Here is a 25,592-nt window from a genome sequence, read left to right as displayed (position 1 = left end):
GGCTGGTCAAGCTGGTTTTAGCTGGTCATTTTCCTGCCTCACCAGCTAAGACCAGGCTGGAAATGGCTGGAAACCAGCCTGAAAATGGACAAAACCCCTCTAAAACCAGGCTGGTCAACCAGCTAAAACCAGCCAAGGCTGGTTTAAGCTGGATTTTTCAGCAGGGATAGCATATTACTATAGCATATATAACAGTTTTATAACATATAGCATAGCATATATACCACAGTTTTATAGCATATAGCATATTAGCATATCAAACATATCATATATAGCAATATAGCATAGTTTTATAGCATTTTAGCATAACATATATAGCATAGTTTTGTAACATATAGCATTGCATATATAGCAGTTTTATAGCATTTTAGCATAACCTGTCATAGCTTTATAACATCTAACAAATTAGCATATCACATATAGTATAGTTTTATAGCATATTAGCATAGCATAAATAGCATATATGAACCTGTGTCTTCTAGTGAATTAAAATAAAACAGTGTGATCAGTGTAGTTCAATTGATAAAGAAGTGAATTAAATGAACAGACTCTCATTAATTATATATAAGCAAACAGTGTCGAGTTGATTTTACCAACAAATGATTTGTTCATGAATCACTTTATACCCTCACACTGTGCTTGTGATCCACTAACGAGTCATTTTGGGCCTGCTGGAAAGCCTAAGATGTGGGGCAAATGTGTCTGCGGTCGGGATGGATGCAGGAGGGTTATTATCTAGCTCTCAGCAGAACATTTGGGCGGAGAAGACACTGGAGACAATTGTTATTTATCACTGGAGCGCCAGCACCGACTCGTCGAGCAACAGTTGAGATGAAGCGATAAGAAATGAGACATGCAAGAAAGAAAAGAAATGAAATCAACATGTAGAGGTTTCATTTAAAAAAATACTGAATCACAAGAGTCATTTGTTCATGAATCAGACAGTCCAGAGCTCAATTTAGTTTTTGATTCACTAATTGAACTGAGCTGAATTGGAAGTAATTTGTTCATGAATCACTTTACACTTGACACTGTTTGGTTATGATTCACCATCAACCAGCTCATATGAGTCACTTCTTTATGAATTGAACACCGATTCAATTTTATTTTGATTCACTAGAACATGAATTATGAATCAGACAATCCAGACTTCATTTCAGTTTTGGATTCTCTTCAGCAATTTTACTACATGGATCTTACTATTTCATTTTGATTCACTAGAACATAGTTTTATAAAAGTCCTTTATTCTTGAATCAGACAGTCCAGACCTTACTTATGATTCACTTATGAGAGTCTGTTAATATGAGTCACTTTATGAATTGATCTACACAGATTCTACTGTTTTGTTTTGATTCATTAGAGTCATTTGTTCATGAATCACTTTACACTCGACACTGCTTGATTCACTAGCAAGAACCAGCCAATATGAGTCAATTCTTTAGGAACTGAACTACACTGATCCAACTGTTTATTTTGATTCACCAGAACATAAAGGATCATAAGAGTCATTTTTTCATAAATCAGACAGTCAAGATCTTACTTTAACTTTTGATTCACTAATTGAACTGCCTAAAAAAGGTCATTTGTTCATGAATCACTTTACAATGTTTGCTTATGATTCACTAATGAGAGAGTCTGTTAATATGAGTCACTTTATGAATTGATCTACACAGATTCTACTGTTTTGTTTTGATTCATAAGAGTCATTTGTATAATGGACAGTTTATTGCTGTAGACAGGCCCTGGTTAGCTTCTCTATAATCTAGGTCAGTTATAGGATGCTATAGGCTGGCTAGTGTAAACGTGTGTGCTGCAGTAATGCCATATGCCTGTTTGGTGAGTAACACAGCAGACGTGGCTATTTTCGTCTCTTGCTGTCTTGGAAATGACCCATACAGCAGATTTGTTGTTCCTCACAGCGGTTCAATGGTGACTCAAACATACGACTATAATAGAAACTCTACAATGATGAGCATCTTAGTGTAGGGCTGCAGGGCGCAAATAAAGCCATTGAATATGATATATATGCCATGTTTATATGCTATATGCACATACAAGTGACTCATATGATCTGGTTTTCTTAAGTGAGTCATATTTAATGGTCAAGTGATTCATGAGAGTCAGTTCTTTAGTAAACCAAAAACCTCCAGTGTCAGGAAGTCAGATTCATGAATAATGGTTCACCAAATGATCCATTTCACCAACAAATGAGTCAAAGAGAATTAAGGCAGAACATGTAAAGTCCAATTTACGAACAAAAGACTTTCGTGAAGTGATTCTTTTATAATGAATACAAAAGAAGCAAAATCAGTATCCAGTTCACAGACAATTGACTCACATGAACCGGTTTTCTTTAGTGAATCACATTCAATGGTTAAGTGATTCAAAAGAATCAGTTCTTTAGTGAACCAAAAACTTTGTGTCTACGAGTCTACGTGTCTACAAATGGTTCATTTCACCAACAAATTAGTCTTAAAGAGAATCAAAACCAAGCAGAATTTGTAAAGTCCAATTTATGAACAAAAGACTCCCGTGAACTGATTCTTATATAGTGAATATAAAGAAACAAGATCAGTATCCAGTTCACAGACAATTGACTCTCATGAACTGGTTTTCTTTAGTGAATCATGTTCAATGGTTAATGATTCGGTTCTTTAGTAAACCAAAAACGTAGTGTCCGGAAATCAGAGTCATGAACAAATGGATCAATCAAATGATTCATTTCACCAACAAATGAGTAGCAGAAGATGTAAAGTTCAATTTACGAACAAAAGACTCTCGTGAACCGCTTCCCTTATAGTGAATCAATCGCATACAGATCAACGAGACAAATTGGAGTCAAATCAAAAGAAATCTGATACTGAGCCGGATCAAAGATGCGCCGAGGACATTCATAAAACATGTCCATCTTTGATTCTGCATTTCAAACAAAAAAAAATTACAAACATGAGTTCAAGACCCGTTTCATCCGAGCCACAGATTGAAGAGCCAATTAGCATGCGTTTAATCTTGCTGATGATAGCTGTCCTGCCTTGTATTAATGGGACGTTATCTGTGGATGTATTATCTGTAGCACAGATGGTTTGTGTGTGTGTGTGTGTGTGTGTGTGTGTGTGTGTGTGTGTGTGAGGAGGGGGAGTCACAACAAATGGGAAGGAAATGTGGTAATTGGCTGCGCTTCAGCCGACTGGACAGAAGATACCTGCTGAAGCTGACTGTGGGTAAAGGCTAAATCAGATTAGCGTGTGCCATGTGTTATCTGTAGAAAGGACACCCAATATACGTGCACGTTTCAGCCTTTAGGTGAACTCCTGCAATCTAAAATACATATAGGCTTCAAGTAAAATAACACCGCGGCTCTCTCAGATTGCAAATATTTGACCCACTTTCACAATGTCCTGCTGTTTGGAAGTGTGAAGAGAACAAACGGCATATTTCAGAGGAGGAATCTTTAACATTCCGTGTTCAGTTGCTATGCTGCTTTACATGAACATTCTGGATATTCCTATTACACTCAAATGTTGGCTATTTTGTAATCCAGCATAAATACTTGAATGAACAGCAAGCTAGCGGTGCACCAATATTACAACTCTGATCATTACCATAACATTTGGTTGAGTAGTAATAAGTGTTTCTTTTGAGGTTTTTAATTTTAGTTTATTATACCCTGCTGAAAAATCCAGCTTAAAGCAGCCTAGGCGTTAGCTGGTTGACCAGGCTGGTTTTAGAGGGGTTTTGGCCATTTCCAGGCTGGAAAATGACCAGCTAAATCCAGCTAAAACCAGCTGGACCAGCCTGGTTTAAGCTGGACATAGCTGGTTTTGGCTGGTCATCTCCCAGCCTGACCAGCTAAGACCAGGCTGGAAATGGCTGGAAACCAGCCTGGAAGTGGCCAAAACCCCTCTAAAACCAGCCTGGTCAACCAGCTAAAACCAGCCAACCAGCTTAGGCTTTTTCAGCAGGGTATATTTACACTAATACTTTTGATGATACAAACAAGACACAAGAGACACAAACAACCAAGCAATATGTTAGCAACATGACAAAAAGACAGACAAAACACTCTAGCAACGTACTAGCAACATTTCAAACACCAAACAAAACAATTAAGTGACATGCTAACATCATGCTAAACAGCAGACAAAACATTCTTTTCACACATCAAGCAACAGATAAAACATCCAAGCAACATGCTAGCAACATGATAAATACCTGACAAAACAAATCAGGCAACACGCTAACAACCTGTTAAACACCAGACAAAACAATCTAGAAACATGTTAAATAACAGACAAAATAACCAAGCAATGTGTTAGCAACATGTTAAACACTGGACAAAACATTCTAGCAACATGCTAAATGACAGACAAAACAACCAAGCAATGCGTTAGCTACATGCTAAACACCAGGGAAAATATTCCAGCAACATGCTAAATGACAGACAAAACAACCAAGAAATGTGTTAGCAACATGCTAAATACCAGACAAAACATTTAGCAACATGCTACATTCCAGACAAAACATTCAAGCAATGTTTTAGCAAAATGTTAAACAGAGAAAACATTCTAGCAGCATGCTAAATGCCAGACAAAACAACCAAGAAATGTGTTAGCAACATAATAAACAGACAAAACATTCAAGCAACATGCTAAATTCCAGACAAAACAACCAAGCAATGTGTTAGCAACATGCTAAATACCAGACAAAACATTTAGCAACATGCTACATTCCAGACAAAACATTTAAGCAACATGCTAAATTCCAGACAAAACATTCAAGCAATGTTTTAGCAAAATGCTAAACAGAGAAAACAATCTAACAGCATGCTAAATGACAGACAAAACAATCAAGAAATGTGTTAGCAACATAATAAACAGACAAAACATTCTAGCAACATGCTAAATGCCAGACAAAACATCCAAGCAATGTGTTAGCAACATAATAAACAGACAAAACATTCAAGCAACATGCTAAATTCCAGACAAAACAACCAAGCAATGTGTTAGCAACATGCTAAATACCAGACAAAACATTTAGCAACATGCTAAATTCCAGACAAAACATTCAAGCAACATGCTAAATTCCAGACAAAACAACCAAGCAATGTGTTAGCAACATGCTAAATACCAGACAAAACATTTAGCAACATGCTACATTCCAGACAAAACATTTAAGCAACATGCTAAATTCCAGACAAAACATTCAAGCAATGTTTTAGCAAAATGCTAAACAGAGAAAACAATCTAACAGCATGCTAAATGACAGACAAAACAATCAAGAAATGTGTTAGCAACATAATAAACAGACAAAACATTCTAGCAACATGCTAAATGCCAGACAAAACATCCAAGCAATGTGTTAGCAACATAATAAACAGACAAAACATTCAAGCAACATGCTAAATTCCAGACAAAACAACCAAGCAATGTGTTAGCAACATGCTAAATACCAGACAAAACATTTAGCAACATGCTAAATTCCAGACAAAACATTCAAGCAACATGCTAAATTCCAGACAAAACATTCAAGCAACATGCTAAATTCCAGACAAAACATTCAAGCAATGTTTTAGCAAAATGCTAAACAGAGAAAACATTTTAGCAGCATGCTAAATGCCAGACAAAACAACCAAGAAATGCGTTAGCAACATAATAAACAGACAAAACATTCTAGCAACATGCTAAATGTCAGACAAAACAACCAAGCAATGTATTAGCAACAAAATAAACAGACAAAACATTCTAGCAACATGTTAAATGCCAGACAAAACAACCAAGCAATGTGTTAGCAACATAATAAACAGACAAAACATTCAAGCAACATGCTAAATTCCAGACAAAACAACCAAGCAATGTGTTAGCAACATGCTAAATACCAGACAAAACATTTAGCAACATGCTACATTCCAGACAAAACATTCAAGCAACATGCTAAATTCCAGACAAAACATTCAAGCAATATTTTAGCAAAATGCTAAACAGAGAAAACATTCTAGCAGCATGCTAAATGCCAGACAAAACAACCAAGAAATGTGTTAGCAACATAATAAACAGACAAAACATTCTAGCAACATGCTAAATGTCAGACAAAACAACCAAGCAATGTGTTAGCAACATGCTAAACATCAGACAAAGCGTTCTAGCAACATGTTGAACGGCAGACAAAACAACCAAGCAACATGCTAACAACAAGTTAAACACCAGACAAAGCATTCTAGCAACATGCTAAATGCCGGACAAAACAACCAAGTAATGTGTTAGCTACATGCTAACACCAGATAAAACATTCTAGCAACATGCTAAACACGAGACAAAACATTCTAGCAACATTCTAAACACCAGACGAAACACTCTAGAAATATGCTAGCAACATGCTAAACTGTCCATAGCAACATGGTAATAACATGAAAACTGTAGCAACACCATAGCATGAAAATACTAGACACACGTAGGCACAAGATGTCAACATGACGTCAGATTGACGATGTGAACCAATGTCATGGGGACGTTGCATTTTGTTTGGATCGGGTTGACATCCAAACCCAACGTCCAACCTAAAATTAACACACACAGCCCTAGCTTAAACTTAAATGTTAATTAATACATTAATTAGCAATGTGCACTAACTAGTTATTAGGGTCGTCGTTATTCACACGAGAACAATTCTTGTGATGTTGTAGTTAAAGTTAGTTCATGATTAGCACATGCATTAACTCATCGTTAATTAATTAATTCAATCATTTTCTTTACGACTTAGTCCCTTTATTAATCAGGGGTCACCACAGTGGAATGAACCGGCGACTTATGTTTTTTATGCATTATCAGTTCCCCTAAAGTGCATGTGTTTGGATTGTCGGGAGAAAACGGAGCACTTGAAGGAAACCCACGCCAACATGGAGAGACCATGCAAACTCCATACTGAAATGCCAACTGACCCAGCCGGGTCTCAAACCAGCGACCTTCAGCTACCCACTGCGCCGCCGTGCTGCCTCATTAATTCATAATAATGTTTAGTCTACATATTAGCTCATCATTATTCATGTGCTGTTATTGTAAAGTGTTACCAAAAATAGAATTGGGCCTCAGTGTCTGACGGTAGCACAAAAACGGCCTCATGGGTAATAAAACGGCCTCTGCGCTCCTGCTCTGCTCTCCGTGCGCTCTGCTCTTCCGCTGTCTCTCTGCTAATTGTAAGTGGGTGTGTGTGTTTCGGGGCTGCGCTGTAATTTGCATGGTGCCTGCTGTCTGGGCGAGGCTCTGCGTGAACTGACTGAACCCAGACCCACTGATGGCGGTCACTTGCATGGGGCTCGTAATTGCTGGTTTTGAGACGGGATGTGACGCTTCCTTAGGTAGACAGACGTGGGGCTGGAGGGTCTCTGGCTATATTTATACATGCTGCTTGCACTGCCTGCAAATTTGTTTGGGACTTTAAATAGAGTTACATTACGGAGCTTGATTGTTGATTCTGATTGGCCGATAATCAGAAACTGTTAAAATGACTTTGACGCAAACCTGATAGCACTTTTTATTCACCTATTTTATGCAAATTTTGGACTAATTGCATTAAAAAATTGTGCTTAATGGAAATGGCAAGATGTGCATTAAAAAAAATCCATGTACACAACTGAACGCGATAAATTTTTTCAATTGATGCGCATAAATTACGATGGAAACACGTTTACTGAATAAATTCCAGCATGCGCATAAAAAATGTTAGGTCATTTGGTTTTAGTGTAATTATGTAATATTTATGTAATAATTAATAATTATGAAATAATAACAGCACATGGTAAAACACCTGAAATGTTTTGGTCATTCTGAAATTTCTCAGCCAAAGCCTGTCATCATAGTGGTGCAGTATTTATATTATTATTATTATTATTATTATTACCTCCAGACACGGGAGCAATGCAACAACTGTGTAAACTCTGGCAACCCCTGTGGCCACCCCAAAGACTTTGCTGTAGATATTATTAAAGTACATGTACTTACGTAAACGTAAAATATTTAAATAAATAAACGAACAAACAAATAAATAAACAAATTAACAAATAAACAAACTAACAAACAAAGAAACAAAAAAATAGATAGATAAATAAATAAATAAAAACAAACCACAAACAAACAAACAAAAATAAATAAATGAATTAATAAAGCAGCAAGTAAACAAACAAACAAACAAAAAAATTAAAAACAACCTAACAAAAACTAAAATAAGTGAATAAAAACAAGCAAATAAATAAATAATTAAACTATAAAAATAAATAAACAAACAAACAAATAATTAAATGAATGAATGAATAAACAAGCAAACAAATAAACAGACAAATAAATAAATAAACAAAAAAATCTAATAAACAAACAAGCAAATAAACAAACAAACAAATGAATAAACAATTAAATAAATAAACAAATAAATATATAAATACACAAACAAACAAACAAACAAATTAATTAATGAATAAATAAACAAGCAAACAAACAAATAAATGAACAGACAAATAAATACATGAATGAATAAACAAACAAACGAACAAACAAATAAATACATTGACAAGCAAACAAACAAATAAATAAACAAATAAACAGACAAACAAACGAAAAAATAAAAAAGCAAACAAATGAATAAATAAAAAAGCAAACAAACAAATAAACAAACATACAAGCAAATAAATGAATAAAATGCAGCCACTAAAATATTGGTGAATGATTGGTGCCACTGACATAGCACTGACCCCCCCCCCCCTCCCTCCTCTCCGATCGTCGTTGACAGTATGCACACACCTTCAATAGACAGCAATGGCGATGTAATATTTACCTTAAGGTATATCAATATATGAAGCAGTATCAATAATATTGTGGCTTAAAAAAAAGGAATATGGATAAATTATATTATTAGGGTCTGTATAGTGAGTGTGTGTGTGTGTGTGTGTGTGTGTGTGTGTTTGTGTGTGTGTGTGTGTGTGTGTGTGTGTGTGTGCATATTTGTTTTAATAATTCATTAACCTTCATTAATTTTAGACAAGGCAAATACTGTGAAAAATAACTGGAAAGATATGTATATATATGAAAAGTGTTCTTAAGAAGAGAAAGGTTCCTTTAAATATTAAATATATATATTTAAACATGCAGTTTATTTACCAAATAAATTAATAAATAATAAATAAAACCTAATCTACAGAGAAAAATAAGAGTTTCAATGCTACGGCCCCATACCAGGACTTTCTTTAGGGCTCCCAAATCAGTCCGCACTTGCATGCGATTTCAGACCTAATATTCAAAGTAAACACTACAGCAAGCATGTCACAAGTTGTCACTGAACGTATGTGCAAATATAAAACCATCTTATTAATTAAGGAAGCTTGTAATTTAGTACCAGCCATGCATAGTGTATTGTTTACTTTGTTCAGTACAGTAAAACCCAATGCATCACGTATTGCTCGCCCACACGTTTCTACATCCGACCGAGACATCCGTCAGATGCCGGATAGATATCGGCTTTATAACGCTGTTTATTCGGCGCGTGAATGCGCTTCTGCATCGCGTGTCTAGCAGAGCAGTCTAGCGCAGTTTGGTGACGCAAGGGAGCTATTAATATCACAGGAACGGGATGTACTCACTTCTGCTGCGGGTCACTTGAGGACAAGCACAGCGAACAACATTTCTGGAGCGCAGCAGCTCTTTTGGCGAGGCTGCGAGAACGCATATATAGGTTAGGTTTGGGTTTCAGTGCAGGTTTTGTCATGTGAGGGTCAACTGTGGGTCTGTGAGTCTCGCCCACTTCTGAACCCGCTGCACTCCCACCAAAACAACCGTGCGGAGAATGGGCACACGGCGGGGGAGGGGTTTGTTTTCGGTCTGAGGGGATTTTCCTTTTTTCTTTCTTAAGTTATGAACAATGTGAAAATAATACAATCACACTACAGTATAAAGAAAAATCAAATAAATAAAAAAAAAGATATACAAAATAGCTACCTTGTCACATATTACATAATATACAAATTTCAGTTGTTTTTAAAGCCTTTACACGATAAAAAGTTGTCATGTCAGCATATGCAAAATAATTGTTCATATTTTTGCTGAGGTTAGTGTGAGTGGGCGGAGCTTAATACATTTTGCTTGCTAAAGCGCTCTAATTAGTGGAAGTATCTACACTGCACAACTTCAGATATTAAACATTCGAAAACTAGCCTAGAGCGTCATCTGCAGTAAAAAAAAATAAATAAATAAATGAATTGCACTCTAATTGGTCCAAAGTTTCCGTAGAGCATCATGGGTAAATGTAGTCTTTCTGCACAATTTCTGGTGCTAAACATTCAAAACCTAGCCTAGAGCAATATTTAGCGTTAAAAACTAGCCTAGAGCATCTTCTGCTGTTTAAAAACTAGCCTACAGCGCCATCTATTGTTAAAAACTAGCCTAAAGCATTATTTGGTGTTAAAGGCAAGCCTAGAGAATCATCCGCTGTTAAAAACTAGCCTAGAGCGCCATCTGCTGTAAAAATTAGCATAGAGCTGTCTATTGTTAGAGTAGCCTAGAGGGCCATTAAGTGTTAAAAAATAACAGAGCATAGTCTGCGGTTAAAAACTAGCCTAGAATGGCATCTAGTGTTTGAAATATAATCTAGAGTTCCATCTGTTGTAAAAACTGATGCTCTAGACTTGTTTTATTAGCAGACGGTGCTCTCGACTAGTTTAACTGTAGACAACGCTCTAGGCTAGTTTCTTAACAACAGACAGCAGTCTAGGCTACTTTTTAAACAGTAGACAACGCTCTAGGCTAGTTTCTTAACAACAGACAGCAGTCTAGGCTACTTTTTAAACAGTAGACAACGCTCTAGGTTAGTTTTTAACAGCAGATGGTGTTCTAGACTACTTTTAAGTACAAACGTTGCTCTAGGCTACTTTTTTAACAGCAGTCGATGCTCTAGGCTAGTTGTTAACAACAGACAGGGTTTTGGGCTACTTTTTAAATAGTAAATAACGCTCTAGGCTAGTTCAACAACAGACTGTGCTCTAGGCTACTTTTTAAACAGTAGACAGCACTCTAGGCTAGATTAACAACAGACGGCATTCTAGGCTAGTTTAACAACAGACTGTGCTCTAGGCTGCTTTTTAAACAGTAGACGGTGCTCTAGGCTAGTTTAACAACAGATGGCGTTCTAGGCTAGTTTAACAACAAACGTTGCTCTAGGCTACTTTTTAAACAGAAGACAGCGATCTAGGCTAGTTTTACAACAGATGGCGTTCTAGGCTAGTTTAACAACAAACGTTGCTCTAGGCTACTTTTTAAACAGAAGACAGCGCTCTAGGCTAGTTTTTTTTAACAACAGCCAACACTGTAAGCTAGTTTTTAACAGCATCTGGCGCTCTAGGCTAGTTTTTAACAGCAGCTGGTGCTCTAGGCTAGTTTTTAACAGCATCTGGCGCTCTAGGCTAGTTTTTAACAGCAGCTGGTGCTCTAGGCTAGTTTTTAACAGCAGCTGGCGCTCTAGGCTAGTTTTTAACAGCAGCTGGCGCTCTAGGCTAGTTTTTAACAGCAGCTGGCGCTTTAGGCTAGTTTTTAACAGCAGCTGGCGCTCTAGGCTAGTTTTAAACAGCGCTCTAGGTAAAAGTGCCATCAGCTGTAAAGATCAACCTATTGTGCCGTTTGCTGTATTTTGCTGGTTGCAGCACTCTAATGGTTGAACAGTTTCCATATAGCGTCCGTATAGGTAATGTAGTCATTCTGCAAATATTTGTTTGCAATATAAGTTGAATTAATGCAAATTTAAGTTACAAATTTTCAAGCTTAAACTGAATAACTAAAAATCACCAATCCAAAAAAAACATGTTACATTAATGTTCACTTCCTCTTAAGCAGATTCCAGATCAAAATCACATTATTGCCCATCGTCACTCTTGTGTAACTTGATAATTGTGGTTTTGTGTACGGTGCTGGGTTGTTTATGTCTCCAAAGTCCAAATTTGAATGCGAAGAGCATGAGTCAGATGTTGCTGAGTGACTAATGAATTCCATTCAAGGCCATAATAACAAATACATTACAGCCTCAGCATGTGAGAACATGCAATAACACCTATACCTCCAGCACTCAATAAAACAATATATACATGCCATAAAACCCATTACGCAACAAGGGTGAGGTCAGATAAATAATGTTTTAATTTAGGCAAAATACACTGCTTGTTTACTGCAAAAAAGGCATTCTTATACATGGAAATATGTCATGTCGGCTATAATAAAATCACCATTTTGCATGTTTATAACAATACTTCAGGGACACCGTTTAATTCCAGAAAAACACATTTAACTGCAAACAGGCATTCGTGCTTCCAGCTGCACTTCTCATTTTGGTTTCATAAGATTTCCTGACAAAAACAATACATCCGAAAGCAGAAACGCACGCCCACTGTGCTGGCTTCACATAATATCATTTAAAATATAGATGTTTACTACAGTATGCCGACCTATACGAGTTTTAAAAAGTCTCAACAAAGAGCCAGCGGTTATTTCATGCTTGTGTTTAGGCCTTGCTTTTGTTGTGGTCAGCATGAGCTGCCCTGAGAACATTTCCTACATGCCAAAAATCCCTGGAGAATAAATCAATACAGGAACAATGCATCCCTTTGCTTGTTTCTTGAGTAATACCGAATGAAATGCGGTGTTAAATAAATAAGGTTCTCAATCTCTGGAGTTCAAAACAGCATTTAATGGTCTTAACAATGATTACTTTGACTTCCAATTCTGCCGACGACCTCTCTCTCTCTCTCTCCCTCTCTCTGTGTGTGTGTGAAGGATTTGTTCTCATTTTAATGGGAGCCTTGTTAATCTGTCCTCTCATTAACTGCTAGAGGGCACGGCTTGTTTGGCTTTTCATACATGTGTGTGTGCGTGTGTTATTGACATCTGCCGTGAGGTGAGGATGTTGGGATATTGATGTTCTGTCAACTTCCATAGTTTACACCGCATGAAAAAGTTGGCTTGGATCGATGTTATAATGCGATTATGGATTGTGCCTGAATAGATTGTAACAGTATGTACCGTACTGGAAGTAAAAGTCACATTCATTTAAAGATATCTGAAGATCTAGCATGAGCTGTAAGTTAGAGGTAAGAGTGCTACTAGAGCTATATGGTGAAAAACTGTTTCTAGAAATCAATTCTGCAATAATTCTGGGATTTTTTTTTTAATATTGCATCACTGCTCTCTCTGGAATCAATTTTAAGTTTTGTTTTGAACAGCAGATGGTGCTCAAGCTGTTAATCTGATGCCAAAAACTAGCCAAGAGCGCTGTCCACTGTTAAAAACTAGCCTAAGAGCACCATCTGCTGTAGAAAACAAGCCTAGAGCGTAATCTGCTGTTAAAACCTAGCCTAGAGCGTAATCTAAAGTTAAAAACTAGCCTAGAGTGTCATCTGCTGCTAAAAACTAGCCTAGAGCGTAATCTGCTGTTAAAAACTAGCCTAGAGCGTAATCTGCTGATAAAAACTAGCCTAGAGCGTAATCTGCTGATTAAAAACTAGCCTAGAGCGTAATCTGCTGATAAAAACTAGCCTAGAGCATAATCTGCTGATAAAAACTAGCCTAGAGCGTAATCTGCTGATAAAAACTAGCCTGGAGCGCAATCTAAGGTTTAAAACTAGCCTAGAGCGTCATCTGCTGATAAAAACTAGCCTAGAGCGTAATCTGCTGATAAAAACTAGCCTAGAGCGTAATCTGGTGATAAAAACTAGCCTGGAGCGCAATCTAAGGTTTAAAAACTAGCCTAGAGCGTCATCTGCTGATAAAAACTAGCCTAGAGCGTCATCTGCTGAGAAAAACTAGCGTAGAGCGCAATCTACAGTTAAAAACTAGCCTAGAGCGCCATCTGCTGCTAAACACTAGCCTAGAGCACAGTCTGCTGATAAAAACTAGCCTAGAGCGCAATCTGCTGCTAAAAACGATGCTAGAGCACTGTCTGCCTTTAAAAACTAGCCTAGAGCACCGTCTGCCGTTAAAAACTTGCGTAGAGCGCCATCTGCTGCTAAACACTAGCCTAGAGCGCTGTCCATTGTTAAAAACTAGCCTAAAGCACTATCTGCTGCCTAACATAAGCCTAGAGTGCTGTCCACTGTTAAAAACTAGCCTAGAGCGTCGTCTTGTTTATTTATTATAATGATTACAATTAACTATGCATAATTACATGTAACTTAACCTAAACCACGGATTAAATTAATTGAATTTTCAAGTGGTCTCAGTTTTTCCCCCACATAAAAAAGTGGAAAAACATCTATGAAATGACGACACCTTTTGGCATCTCTTTTTTTTACCCTTGACTTGACTTGTGATCACTATGAAAATAATTAATGGGAAACGTCCTGTAACAAAAGCTGCTTTTAAAAGTGGGTGGGCTCTGTTGTTTCGCTCCGTTAGGAATGGTTAAGTCTTTTGATAAAGCGAAATCCCTGTTTAGGGTCCCACCCTGAGTACATCTCACACACACACACACACACACACACACACACACACACACACACACACACACACACACACACACACACACACACACACACACACCCTCGGGCTGTGCCATTGTGTGATATACGCAGGTTACATGAGTGTAAGGTAAATAGTGCTCCTGTACATTACGTATCGTTGTTGAGTTTGAATAAGGGTCAGTAATAGGTCCCTGTGTACATGCCGTCATCAAGACACACTAATGCAGAGCCTGAGGTCAAACTGTGTGGTTAAACAGAGATAGAGAGAGAGAGAGAGAGAGAGAGAGAGAGAGAGAGAGAGAGAGAGAGAGAGAGGCTGCTTCTCACAGCTAAAGTGTGCTCTTTTCAGTTGTATTGTGTGAAGTTGACAAAGCTTTTCCCACAGCATTGTGTTGGACTTGATTACTGCTAGACTCAGCAAGCACCAACAGTGTGCTTTTACTAATACTTTGCTTTAATGAATGGACAATCTATCTATCTATCTATCTATCTATCTATCTATCTATCTATCTATCTATCTATCTATCTATCTATCTATCTATCTATCCATCCCTCGGTCGGTCGATCGGTCCATCAATCCATCCATCCATTTATTCATTCATTTATCCATCTATCTATCCATCCATCCATCCGTCTAGTCTGTGGGAGAGTTCATATGTGGTGAAGATGACTTATCCTGGAGAGCACATGATTGGACATAAATCTTTGGTGCAGGATGAGTCATCAATATGTTTGGTACTGTTTTCACTAAAGACGATGGTTTCGATGGTTTGATCCATCCATCCATCCATATGAAGGATTTTGTTTAAATGAATGGAGTAGATAGCCATCCATCAGTCTATCTATACACCCATCCTTTTGTCTATTCATTCCTCCATCCATATATACCTCTATCTATACATCCATCCACCTATCCATCTAGTCTGTGGCAGAATGACGGCATTTGGTTGGACAAAAATCTCTGGTGCAGGATGAGTCATCAATATTTTAGTACAGTTTTTAATACAGACTTTAGATTTTCATTGTTTTTATCCATCCATCCATCCATCCATCCATCCATACCTCCACCCGTTCACTAATTCATTTATCCATACATCCATCCGTTCACTAATTCATTTATCCATCCATCCATCCATTTATCTATCCATCCATCCAATTTATCCATACATCCATCCATCCATCCATCTATCCATCCATCTAATTTATCAATCCATCCATCCATCCATTCACTAATTCATTTATCCATCCATCCATCCATCCATCCATCCAATTTATCATCCATCCATCCATTTATTTATCTATCCATCCATCCAATTCATCTATCCATCCATTTATCTATCCATCCATCCAATTTATCCATCCATCCATCTATCCATCCATCTAATTTATCAATCCATCCATCCATCCATTCACTAATTCATTTATCCATCCATCCATCCATCCATCCATTCACTAATTCATTTATCCATCCATCCATCCATCCATCCATCATCCATCCATCCATTCATTTATCTATCCATCCATCCATCCAATTCATCTATCCATCCATTTATCTATCCATCCATTCATCCATCCATCTATCCATCCACTCATTCATTTATCCATCCATCCATCCATCCATTTATCTATCCATCCATCCATCCATTCATCCATCCATCCACTCATTCATTTATCCATCCATCCATCCATCCATCCATCCATCCATCCATCCATTTATAATTACATCAATTTATCCATCAATCCACCCATTTATCAACCCATTCATTCATCCATTCATCCATCCATCCATCCATTTATCCATCCACCCATCCATTCATCCCACCATCCATCCATTCATTCATTTATTCATCCATCTATCTATCTAGTCTGTGGTAGAATTAATGTGTGGTGCAGTTTTATAAATCCGGAGAATAATCTATCCATCTACCACACATCCATCTTAAGGATTTTGCTTTAATGAATGGAGATGTCCATCCGTCTTTCCATCTGACCAATGGCAGAATGTAGGTGTCAGAGCTTTTGGTTGGACAAAAATCTCTGGATGAGTCCTCAATATTTTTGGTGTTTTTTAAAAACTTTTTTTATAATTATAAATAATACGGTTTCTGAATACCCGTTTGTGTGGCATTCTTGAGCAAACAAGTAGACGTAGTCCCAATAACCTTCAAGATAGACCCCAGAATTAACAGACGTGACTTTTTGTGGCAGTTTGTTTCATGAGTTTCAAACAGGTCAGCAAAAGTAGACGATAAACACATTAAACCTACCACCGGCTCTTGGCGATGATGTAATATGTGGGTGTGGCTTGGTGGCTCCGCCCTCAATGACATGGAAAACTCCATCTTATTTCTTCAGCTCAGTCTGGCGAGTTCAGATGTCTGCAAGTAAAGGCATAAACAAAGAAAAGACGTTTAATAATAGAACAAAGTGTAGTTACAACTGAAAGCAGCATTGACAATTTAATAATTTAAAACGGCTAGTTCTTAATCTGCCATACAAAAAAGGCTATAAATGACTTTGTTTGAAAGGAGTGCTGGGTTAAGAAGCCAACATCCACTATAAATCAAATTATTTCTCCACTGTTTTCTCACAGTTGTCATTTTACTGTGTTTATTTTTTTTGAGAGTATTTACATTCATTTATTCATTAGGAGTCGCCACAGCAGAATGAACCGCCAACATTTCCAGCATGTTTTACACAGCAGATGCACTTCCAGGTGAAACCCAGTACTGGAAAACATCCATACACACTCACTACAGCCAGTTTAGTTTTTTCAATTTCCCTATAGTGTGAGTGTTTGGACTGTGGGGGAAACCGAAGCACCCGCAGGAAACCCATGCCAACAAGGGGAGAACATGCCAACTCCACACAGAAATACCAACAGATCCACCCAGGACTCGAACCAGCAACCTTTTTGCTATGAGGCAACAGTACTAACCACTAAGCCACCAAGTGGCCCTACAGTATTTACATATTTACCTAAATGGCATTCTCTGGACTGTGCGCGGTGTCTAGATGACCGTATATTGCTGCAAATGCAAATAATACCTTTTTGTTTGTTCCTGAAAGTATATTGGGCCTTTAAGCTTCTGCCTTAGCTTTGTGGGGTCATTAAAGTGACTTAACTGTTACAGCTCTCTCTGTAAATGCCAATTCAGTGTTTTATTGCTGAGATAGACGAGTATATAAATAACCCTGCGGCACGTGCAACCTGTATATTCACTGGACCAAAGCCAGGCTCTCTGAACATTGATTGAATAAACTGCAGTTTGGACTTGTTTTTGTCCCTCAGGAGCACAAAATTCCCCAAACTCGACTTTTATTTTGGTTAATTCAGAACTGCTTTAAAAAGCTGAAGTGTTTAAAATGTTTTTTTTATTTAGTTGGAAAATAAGATGTTATTGTATCACAAATGTATCAAGTAATTACAGTCTATATACTCTGAATGAAGAAAGGACGGAATAAAGGGAGGACTGAACTAATGAAGGAAAGAAGGGCCGAATGAAGGATGGAGAGCAAGGAATGTAAGGACCGAACAAAGGAAGTATTGGACTAATGAAGGAAGGACTCAAGTAAAGACTGAACAAACTAAGGAAGGAAAGAAGAAATGAATGAATGAATAGATGAACAAAGGACCTAATGAAGGAAGGAACAAAATATCAATAAAAAAACGAATGAATGAGTAAATGAAAGAAGGGAGGAACGAATGAAAGACCAAATGAATCAAGAATGGATTCAAGGAAGGACTGAGCAAACTAAGGAAGGAAGGAATGAATGAAATAAATGACCTAATGAAGGAAGGAACAAACATATGAACAAACAAATGAATGAATGAATGAAGGACCTAATGAAGGAAGGAACAAAAATATGAATGAACAGGAAATAATGAAGGAACAAATTTGAATGAATAAATTAATTAATGAAAGGAACCAATGAAGGAAGGAACATAAATATGAAGGAACGAACGAATGAGCAAATGGATGAATAAATGAACTAAGGAACAAAATATGAACAAATGAATGAGTGAATGAATGGAGGAACAAAGGAAAGACCAAATGAATGAAGGAAGAATTCAAGGAAGGACTGAGCAAACTAAGGAAGGAAGGAACGAACAAAGGACCCAATGAAGGAAGGAACAAAAATATGAAGAAAAGAACAAATGATTGAATGAGTGATAGGATGAAGGGAGGAATGAAAGGAACAAACAAATGAAGCAAGAAACAAACAAACGAATGAATAAATGGACAAAACAATAAAGGTTGGAAGGAACGAATATAGGAAGATCACTAAATGCACTACAGAATGTTACGTTTACACATCCCTGCACAAACTGCATGAAAATGCATCAGCTTTTCACAGCGCAATGCTCACTGCTCATGAATACTTTCCCAAGGTTCTTACTCGTATTTTGAGTAATATTTACAACAGATACTTCTACTTGCACTACATTTTTAGCCAAGTAATGGTATATTTACTCGAGTATGATTTTATAGTATTTCCACCATTGAGTGTAATATACAACACCAACCCAGACAATATAGCACTATAAACTACAAAAATGCTAATAAAAGTCACTTTTTCGAACTTTGCAAGGATTAAAAGTTGTTTGTAGAAAGATCAAGCTCCCATAATGCGATTCAAAAGCATAAATAAATGGCGGAATTAAAAATCAAAACATGAAATCACAAAATACGAAAAACTGCTCATTTAAGAGCGTAGTACAAGAGTAATAACAGACTCCATCATGTTAAACTATTACAATTCAACAGCCCATCATCATCAATTGTTCATTACATAATAGTGGTCCTTCAACATTTTGGACTCTGTACTGTCCAGTACAGCTCAAATGTCACCTGCTGTGCTTTAATTTCCTGGAACAGACAAAACAAAAAGCACAGAATCTGCTTGAAAAGCAGCTCGTGTTGCTTTAAAATCAAATGTTTGTTCTGGGCTGTTTGGGAGACAACACTGCAGAACAGTGTGATCCACGGCAGTCATTGAGGTCAGGAATCTTGCCAAGGACATGGGCGGAAATTTCGACATGTGAAATGATTGACCAGTCGCTTTTATTATGCAAGAGCTCTGCTCGGTGTGGTTCGGGAAGTTGAGGTTATGACGTTCAGGTTATGATTCTCACCATCAGGTTTGTTTTGTAGGTTTAAACGCATTCGTTGTGCTGAAAAGTTGTCTTTGGGAGTCCAGTTCTGCGGTTTCTCTTTGTGATGGTTATAGATCAGAATCAGGCCGGGACAAATCTGGTCCTAGATCAACACAAGTAGGCTTCTGTGTGAAGACGAACAGGAAGAGAGCTGTTACATGCATGATGGGAAATGATACGTTTCCCAACTGCAGATCAAAAGAGCAAAGCTAAACCGCAAGTAGTAAACAGCCTCTGCGCTTCACATGTGCTGCCGAACTGACATTTAAAGACTGCAGGAACTCCACTACACACAGTTGAAGTTAATATTATCCGCCCTCCTGTGATTTATTTTTCAATTAATAAGTTTAACAAAGCAAGGAATTTTTCACAGTATTTCCTAAAGTGCCTTTTCTTCTGGAAAAAGTCTTATTTGTGTTAATTCGGCTAGAATAAAAGCAGTTTTTAATTTTCATTCATTTTCTTGTCGGCTTAGTCCCTCTAAGCCGGGGTCGCCACAGCGGAATGAACCGCCAACTTATCCAGCAAGTTTTTACGCAGCGGATGCCCTTCCAGCCGCAACCCATCTCTGGGAAACATTTCACACACACACTCATACACTACGGACAATTTATCCAACCCAATTCACCTGCACTGCATGTCTTTGGACTGTGGGGGAAACCGGAGCACCCGGAGGAAACCCACGCGAACGCAGGGAGAACATGCAAACTCCACACAGAACTTCTCAACTTCCATAATATACAAATAAACGTAAATGAGTAGACGAAACATCAGTCAAGCTCTAGCTATCAGAGAGTCGCTGTGACGAGAGCGCAGGTCATTCCTAATTCATAGCTTCTGCAGAAAGGAGACAAACTGAAGTGTATTATGTGACCTTCAGTCCTGTGAGGTGTGTCTGCCAATCAGACTCTCCGATCGCGGAGACACGTTGTTGGGAAGCGTGCAGATATAAGAGACACTACATTATTGTCCGGCTTTCTGTCCAGAGAGGGAATCACATGCACATCCACACTGCAGAGTTATGACCGAGGCATATCAGCTTACACTCATAGTGACTTTGCAATTAAAGTAGGCCGTTCTGTTTGCTGAGATACAGCTTTAAGAGCAGGGGTCACCAGCCCTGATCCTGGAGAGTTACCTGCCTGCAGATGTCAGTTGCAACCCTCATCAAAAACACCTGCCAGTAATTATCAAGTGCTGCTTCAGGTGCTGATTAATTGGTTCAGGTGTGTTTGGTCAGGGTTGGAGCTGAATTCTGCAGGAAGGTAGATCTCCAGGAACAGGACTGGTGACCGCTGTCTAAAGAGATTGATCTGTTCATTTATACATGCCTTCATCCATCGGCCATCATATTATCCAGCCATACATCCATCCATCCGTCCATCACATCTATCCATTTATTCTATTGTCTATCCATCCGTCTTTGCTTTCATCCATTCATCCATCTATCTATCACCCTTTTGTATCGCTCTCTCCATCTGTTCATGTCCATCTGTCCATCCATCCATCAATCAGTCCATCCACTCATCTATGTGTCCATTTATTCATCTATCCATTTATTATTCCATCCATCAATCTGCTCTTTTGTATCTATCCATCTATCTGCCAATTTTTTCATCATTCATTCACCCACTCATCTGTCTGTCCATTTATTCATCCATCTATTCTATCTATCTATTTCTCTTTTCTATCTATCTATCTATCTATCTATCTATCTATCTATCTATCTATCTATCTATCTATCTATCTATCTATCTATCTATCTATCTATCTATTCATTTATTTATTTATTATTTTGTCCATCCATCTATCTGTTGGTTTATCTATCTATCCATCAATCAGTCCATAAACTCCTTTATTTGTCAATTTATTCATCCAACTATCCATTATTTCATCCATCTATCGGCTCTTTTGTATCCATCTATCCATCCATCTCATCTCTCTGTGAATTTATTCATCCATCCATCTATTCTATCCCTCCATTGCCCTTTTGTATCTATCTATCTATCTATCTATCTATCTATCTATCTATCTATCTATCTATCTATCTATCTATCTATCTATCTATCTATCTATCTCCTTCAATCCATCCATTCATTAATTCATCCATCAATTTGTTTGTCCACCCATCCATCCATCTTTCTATTTATTTATACATCAATTTATTATTTAATCCATCCATTGCCCTTTTGTATCGCTCTCACCATCTATTCATTTGTCTATCTATCCAACTGTTGGTTTATTCATCCATTAATCAGTCCATCCACTAATTTATTTGTCCATTTATTCATCCATCTATCCATTATTTCATCCATCTATCCATCCATCTCAACTCTCTGTAAATGTATTCATCCATCCATCTATTCTATCCCTCCATTGCCCTTTTGTTTCTATCCATCCATCCATCCATCCATCCATCCTTCAATCAATCCATCCATCCATCCATCCATCCATCAATCCATTCGTCCACTCATCTATCAGTCCATTCATTCATTCATTCATTCATTCATTCATTCATTCATTCATTCATTCAATCTTTTGTTGATCCCTCTATTCATTTGTCCATCTACGCTTTCATCCATTTGTCCATTGCCCTTTGTATCGCTCTCTCATCTATTCATTTGTCCATCCACCCAACTTGGTTTATTCACCCAATTTATTCTTTCATCCATCCATCCACTTATTCTACCATCCATTCATCCATTCATCTTTTCTTTCATCCATTTATACATCCCTCCATTGCCATATGTATCACTCTACATCTATGAATTTGTCCATCCCTCTATCTATTTATTCATCCATCAATCTGTTCCATCCACTGCCCTTTTGTATCGCTCTCTTCATCTATTCATCTGTCCATCCATCCAACTGTTGTTTTATTCATCAATTAGTCCATTCACTCGTCTATTTATCAATTTATTTATCCATCTATTCATTTATTATTTCGTCCATCTATTAGCCCATTTTGTATCCATCCATCCATCTCTACATTTATTCATCCATGTATTTTCTCCATCACCATTTGTATCTTTCCATTCATCCATCCATCCATCCATCTACCTCTATTCATCCATCCACCCATCACCCTTTTGTATCCATCCATTTATCTATTCATTTGTCAGTCTATCCATCCACCTATCTATCTGTCCATTTATTCATCAATTTATCTGTCTCTGTCCATCTAAACTTTTGAAAAGCATCCTTGTATTCTTTGGGAGAAAATAAATAACTTCTTGACAAAGACTGACCAGCGTCAATAGTTCTTTGTCAATGTGTTAAAGAATCTGCCTAATTAGCTAGTTGTGCGTTAGCTGTTCCTTCTGTTCTGGGTCATTCTGGCCTTGCCTGGGCTGTTCCACCTGCTGCTAGGTCAGGCTGTCCTCACAAACACTTCACAGGATAACATCTGAAAAGAGGGACACGTGCCGCAGCCGTCAGTACTGATGCAGAGCCCAGGGGAATCGGATATTTCTTATAGTACACAAGAATAGCTGAGTCATCTGAACAACGTGGTGAAATCGAGAATGTGACTCAACCTACTCCTGAAACATGTCGGCGATTGCAGAGGGAAGAGAACAGATTATAAAATGAGAACAACAGAGTGGGTTTGCTCATCGTGTGGGACATCGAGTTGCATTTAAAGTTTCACACTCGCCGCACAAATATATTTCGCTGAAGCACCAAGTGAAAGTCATGTTGTATGACATCGTTTTATATATCTATAAATAATGGTAACACTTTATGGCAAGGTTCCATTAGTTAAATAAGTATTTGCATGCGTAAACAAATACAGTTATTAGAGTACACTGTAAACAAGATCTTGCTGCCTTGATTTTTTGTTGAATCAAATTAACTTTAATCTGAACTTGCATTAATCAGACTGACTGAAATATTATATTAAACTTTCTATAACTTAAATGTAGTTGCAACCTGATTAACTTATTGATATAAAGATAAAATTACTAAAATATTTGTCTTGACTTTGTCATTCAATTTTATAGTGTATTTATGACTAATAAATTATGACTAAATTACTAATGACTGAAGGACTACACCGCCTTTAAAAAAAGCAGATTTTTTTATCCATTTTTTGTTATTAAAAATTCATTTTAGATATTTTTTCATAACATAATACTTAAAATTTCTTTGGGTTGTAATAATTTCTGCACCATGATCATGATCCAGTTTTATCTTTGGTATTGTATTATTTAATCACTTATGATATATTTGAATTAGGAATAACAATACGAAAATGTAAGAAAAAAATGATAAATGCAATTAAATATCCATTCATCTATCCACCTATCCATCTATCTACCCATTCCTTATTATTTATCAACCTATTCATCAATCCATCTAGCTACAGTATCTATCTACCCATCAATCCATCCACCTACCTATCCATCATTCTATCCATCTATTTATTTATCATCCATTTTTCTATCCATCCATCCACAATATCTATTCATCCATCTACAGTTTCTATCTACAGTATCCATGCATCCATCCATCACTATCAATCTATCCGTCCATCTATCCACAATATCCACTCATCCCTCCATCCACAATATCAATCAGTCTATCTACAGTATTTATCTACAGTATCCATTCATCTATCATCCATCTATTCATCACTCCACCCATCCACCTCTCTACAATATCCATCCATCCATCCATCATCTACCCATGAATCTATCCACCTACCCATCCATCATTCTATCCATCCATCCATCTCTCTATTTATCACGCATTTTCTATTCATCCATCTACAATATCCATTCATCTATCTACAGTTTCTATCTACAGTATCCATCAATCTAACTATCCATCCATCCACCACCATCCATCTATCCGTCCATCAATCCACAGTATCCACTCATCTATCCATCCCTCCATATAACAATCTACAATATCAATCTGTCTATCTACTGTACAGTATCTATCTACAATATCCATTCATCTATCATCCATCTATTCATCACCCCACCCATCCATCCATAATATCCATTATTCCATCCATCTATCCATCATCCATTTTTCTATCCATCCATCCATCCACAATATCCATTCATCTATCTACAGTTTGTATCTAAAGTATCCACCCCTCCATCACTATCCATCTATGTCCATCTATCCACAGTATCCACTCAATCCATCCCTCCATCAATCAATCTACAATATCAATCTGTCTATCTACAGCATCTATCTACAATATCCATTCATCTATCATCCATCTATTCATCACTCACCCATCCATCCACCTACAATATCCATCCATCTATATACAGTTTCTATCTACAGTATCCATCAATCTATCCATCCAACTATCCACCCATCTATCTACAGTATCCACCCATCCATCCATCCATTTATCATCCATCTATCAATCTACAATATCAATCCTGTCTATCTATCTACAGTATCTATTTATCCATTTATCTATCCTAAAACTATTCAATAACACATTCTTGTCTCAGGAAAATTTAGGAAAACACACGCACGCACGCACGCACGCACACTGCTCACTATAAATTAATACACCCCTCACAAATCTCTTTTAAATTTATATTGATTTTTTTTTAAGATGCTTCACGATGATGTATTTGTCCATATACATTATATTAGTAATGAGTAACAAAGCCAATATAGGAACTAATCTAACAAAATGACATTAACATTTATAACATATCTATAACATATGTTAAATAGCATTTTTAAATTATAGTACAGCATACTTTTCTTTCTATTCCAAGTCTAGGGCAGCCATGTGAAACTGGACCGATATGCTGCGCTGGATTTGCTTTAGAAACATGCATGAAATGCAAGAACACTCAGTTCTTGTGGCGCTGAAAGAATATGTAAAGTAATACAACCAGATGGCTCTCTGAATGCCATGCAGCCTTGCCCTCAATGAACACTTGGAACTTTCCGGAGAAGCCTATTGTGAACGGGAC

The 25,592-nt window shown here is 37.4% G+C and overlaps 1 protein-coding gene across 11 annotated transcripts in view; it reads right to left on the bottom strand.

The window, feature by feature from the left end:
- The window catches only part of trpm1b (transient receptor potential cation channel, subfamily M, member 1b), a 150,537-nt gene that overhangs the window by 81,824 nt on the left and 43,121 nt on the right, over positions 1-25,592 (bottom strand). For 6 of the 11 annotated variants that reach the window (XM_073942261.1, XM_073942267.1, XM_073942268.1 and 3 more), the window contains one exon: positions 16,748-16,858. In XM_073942261.1, the coding sequence (XP_073798362.1) occupies positions 16,748-16,822 (75 nt within the window). In that variant the 5' untranslated portion in view covers positions 16,823-16,858. Of the gene's footprint in view, positions 1-9,623; positions 9,800-16,747; positions 16,859-17,459; positions 17,640-19,617; positions 20,308-25,592 lie in introns of those variants that run through there. The other 5 variants (XM_073942279.1, XM_073942283.1, XM_073942278.1 and 2 more) reach the window with 4 other exon arrangements.

The sequence above is a fragment of the Danio rerio genome, chromosome 25 (assembly GCF_049306965.1).
Source record: "Danio rerio strain Tuebingen ecotype United States chromosome 25, GRCz12tu, whole genome shotgun sequence".
NCBI lineage: Eukaryota > Metazoa > Chordata > Actinopteri > Cypriniformes > Danionidae > Danio > Danio rerio.
Note: the sequence above shows the minus strand (reverse complement) of the source record. Positions and strands in the feature narration are given on the sequence as shown.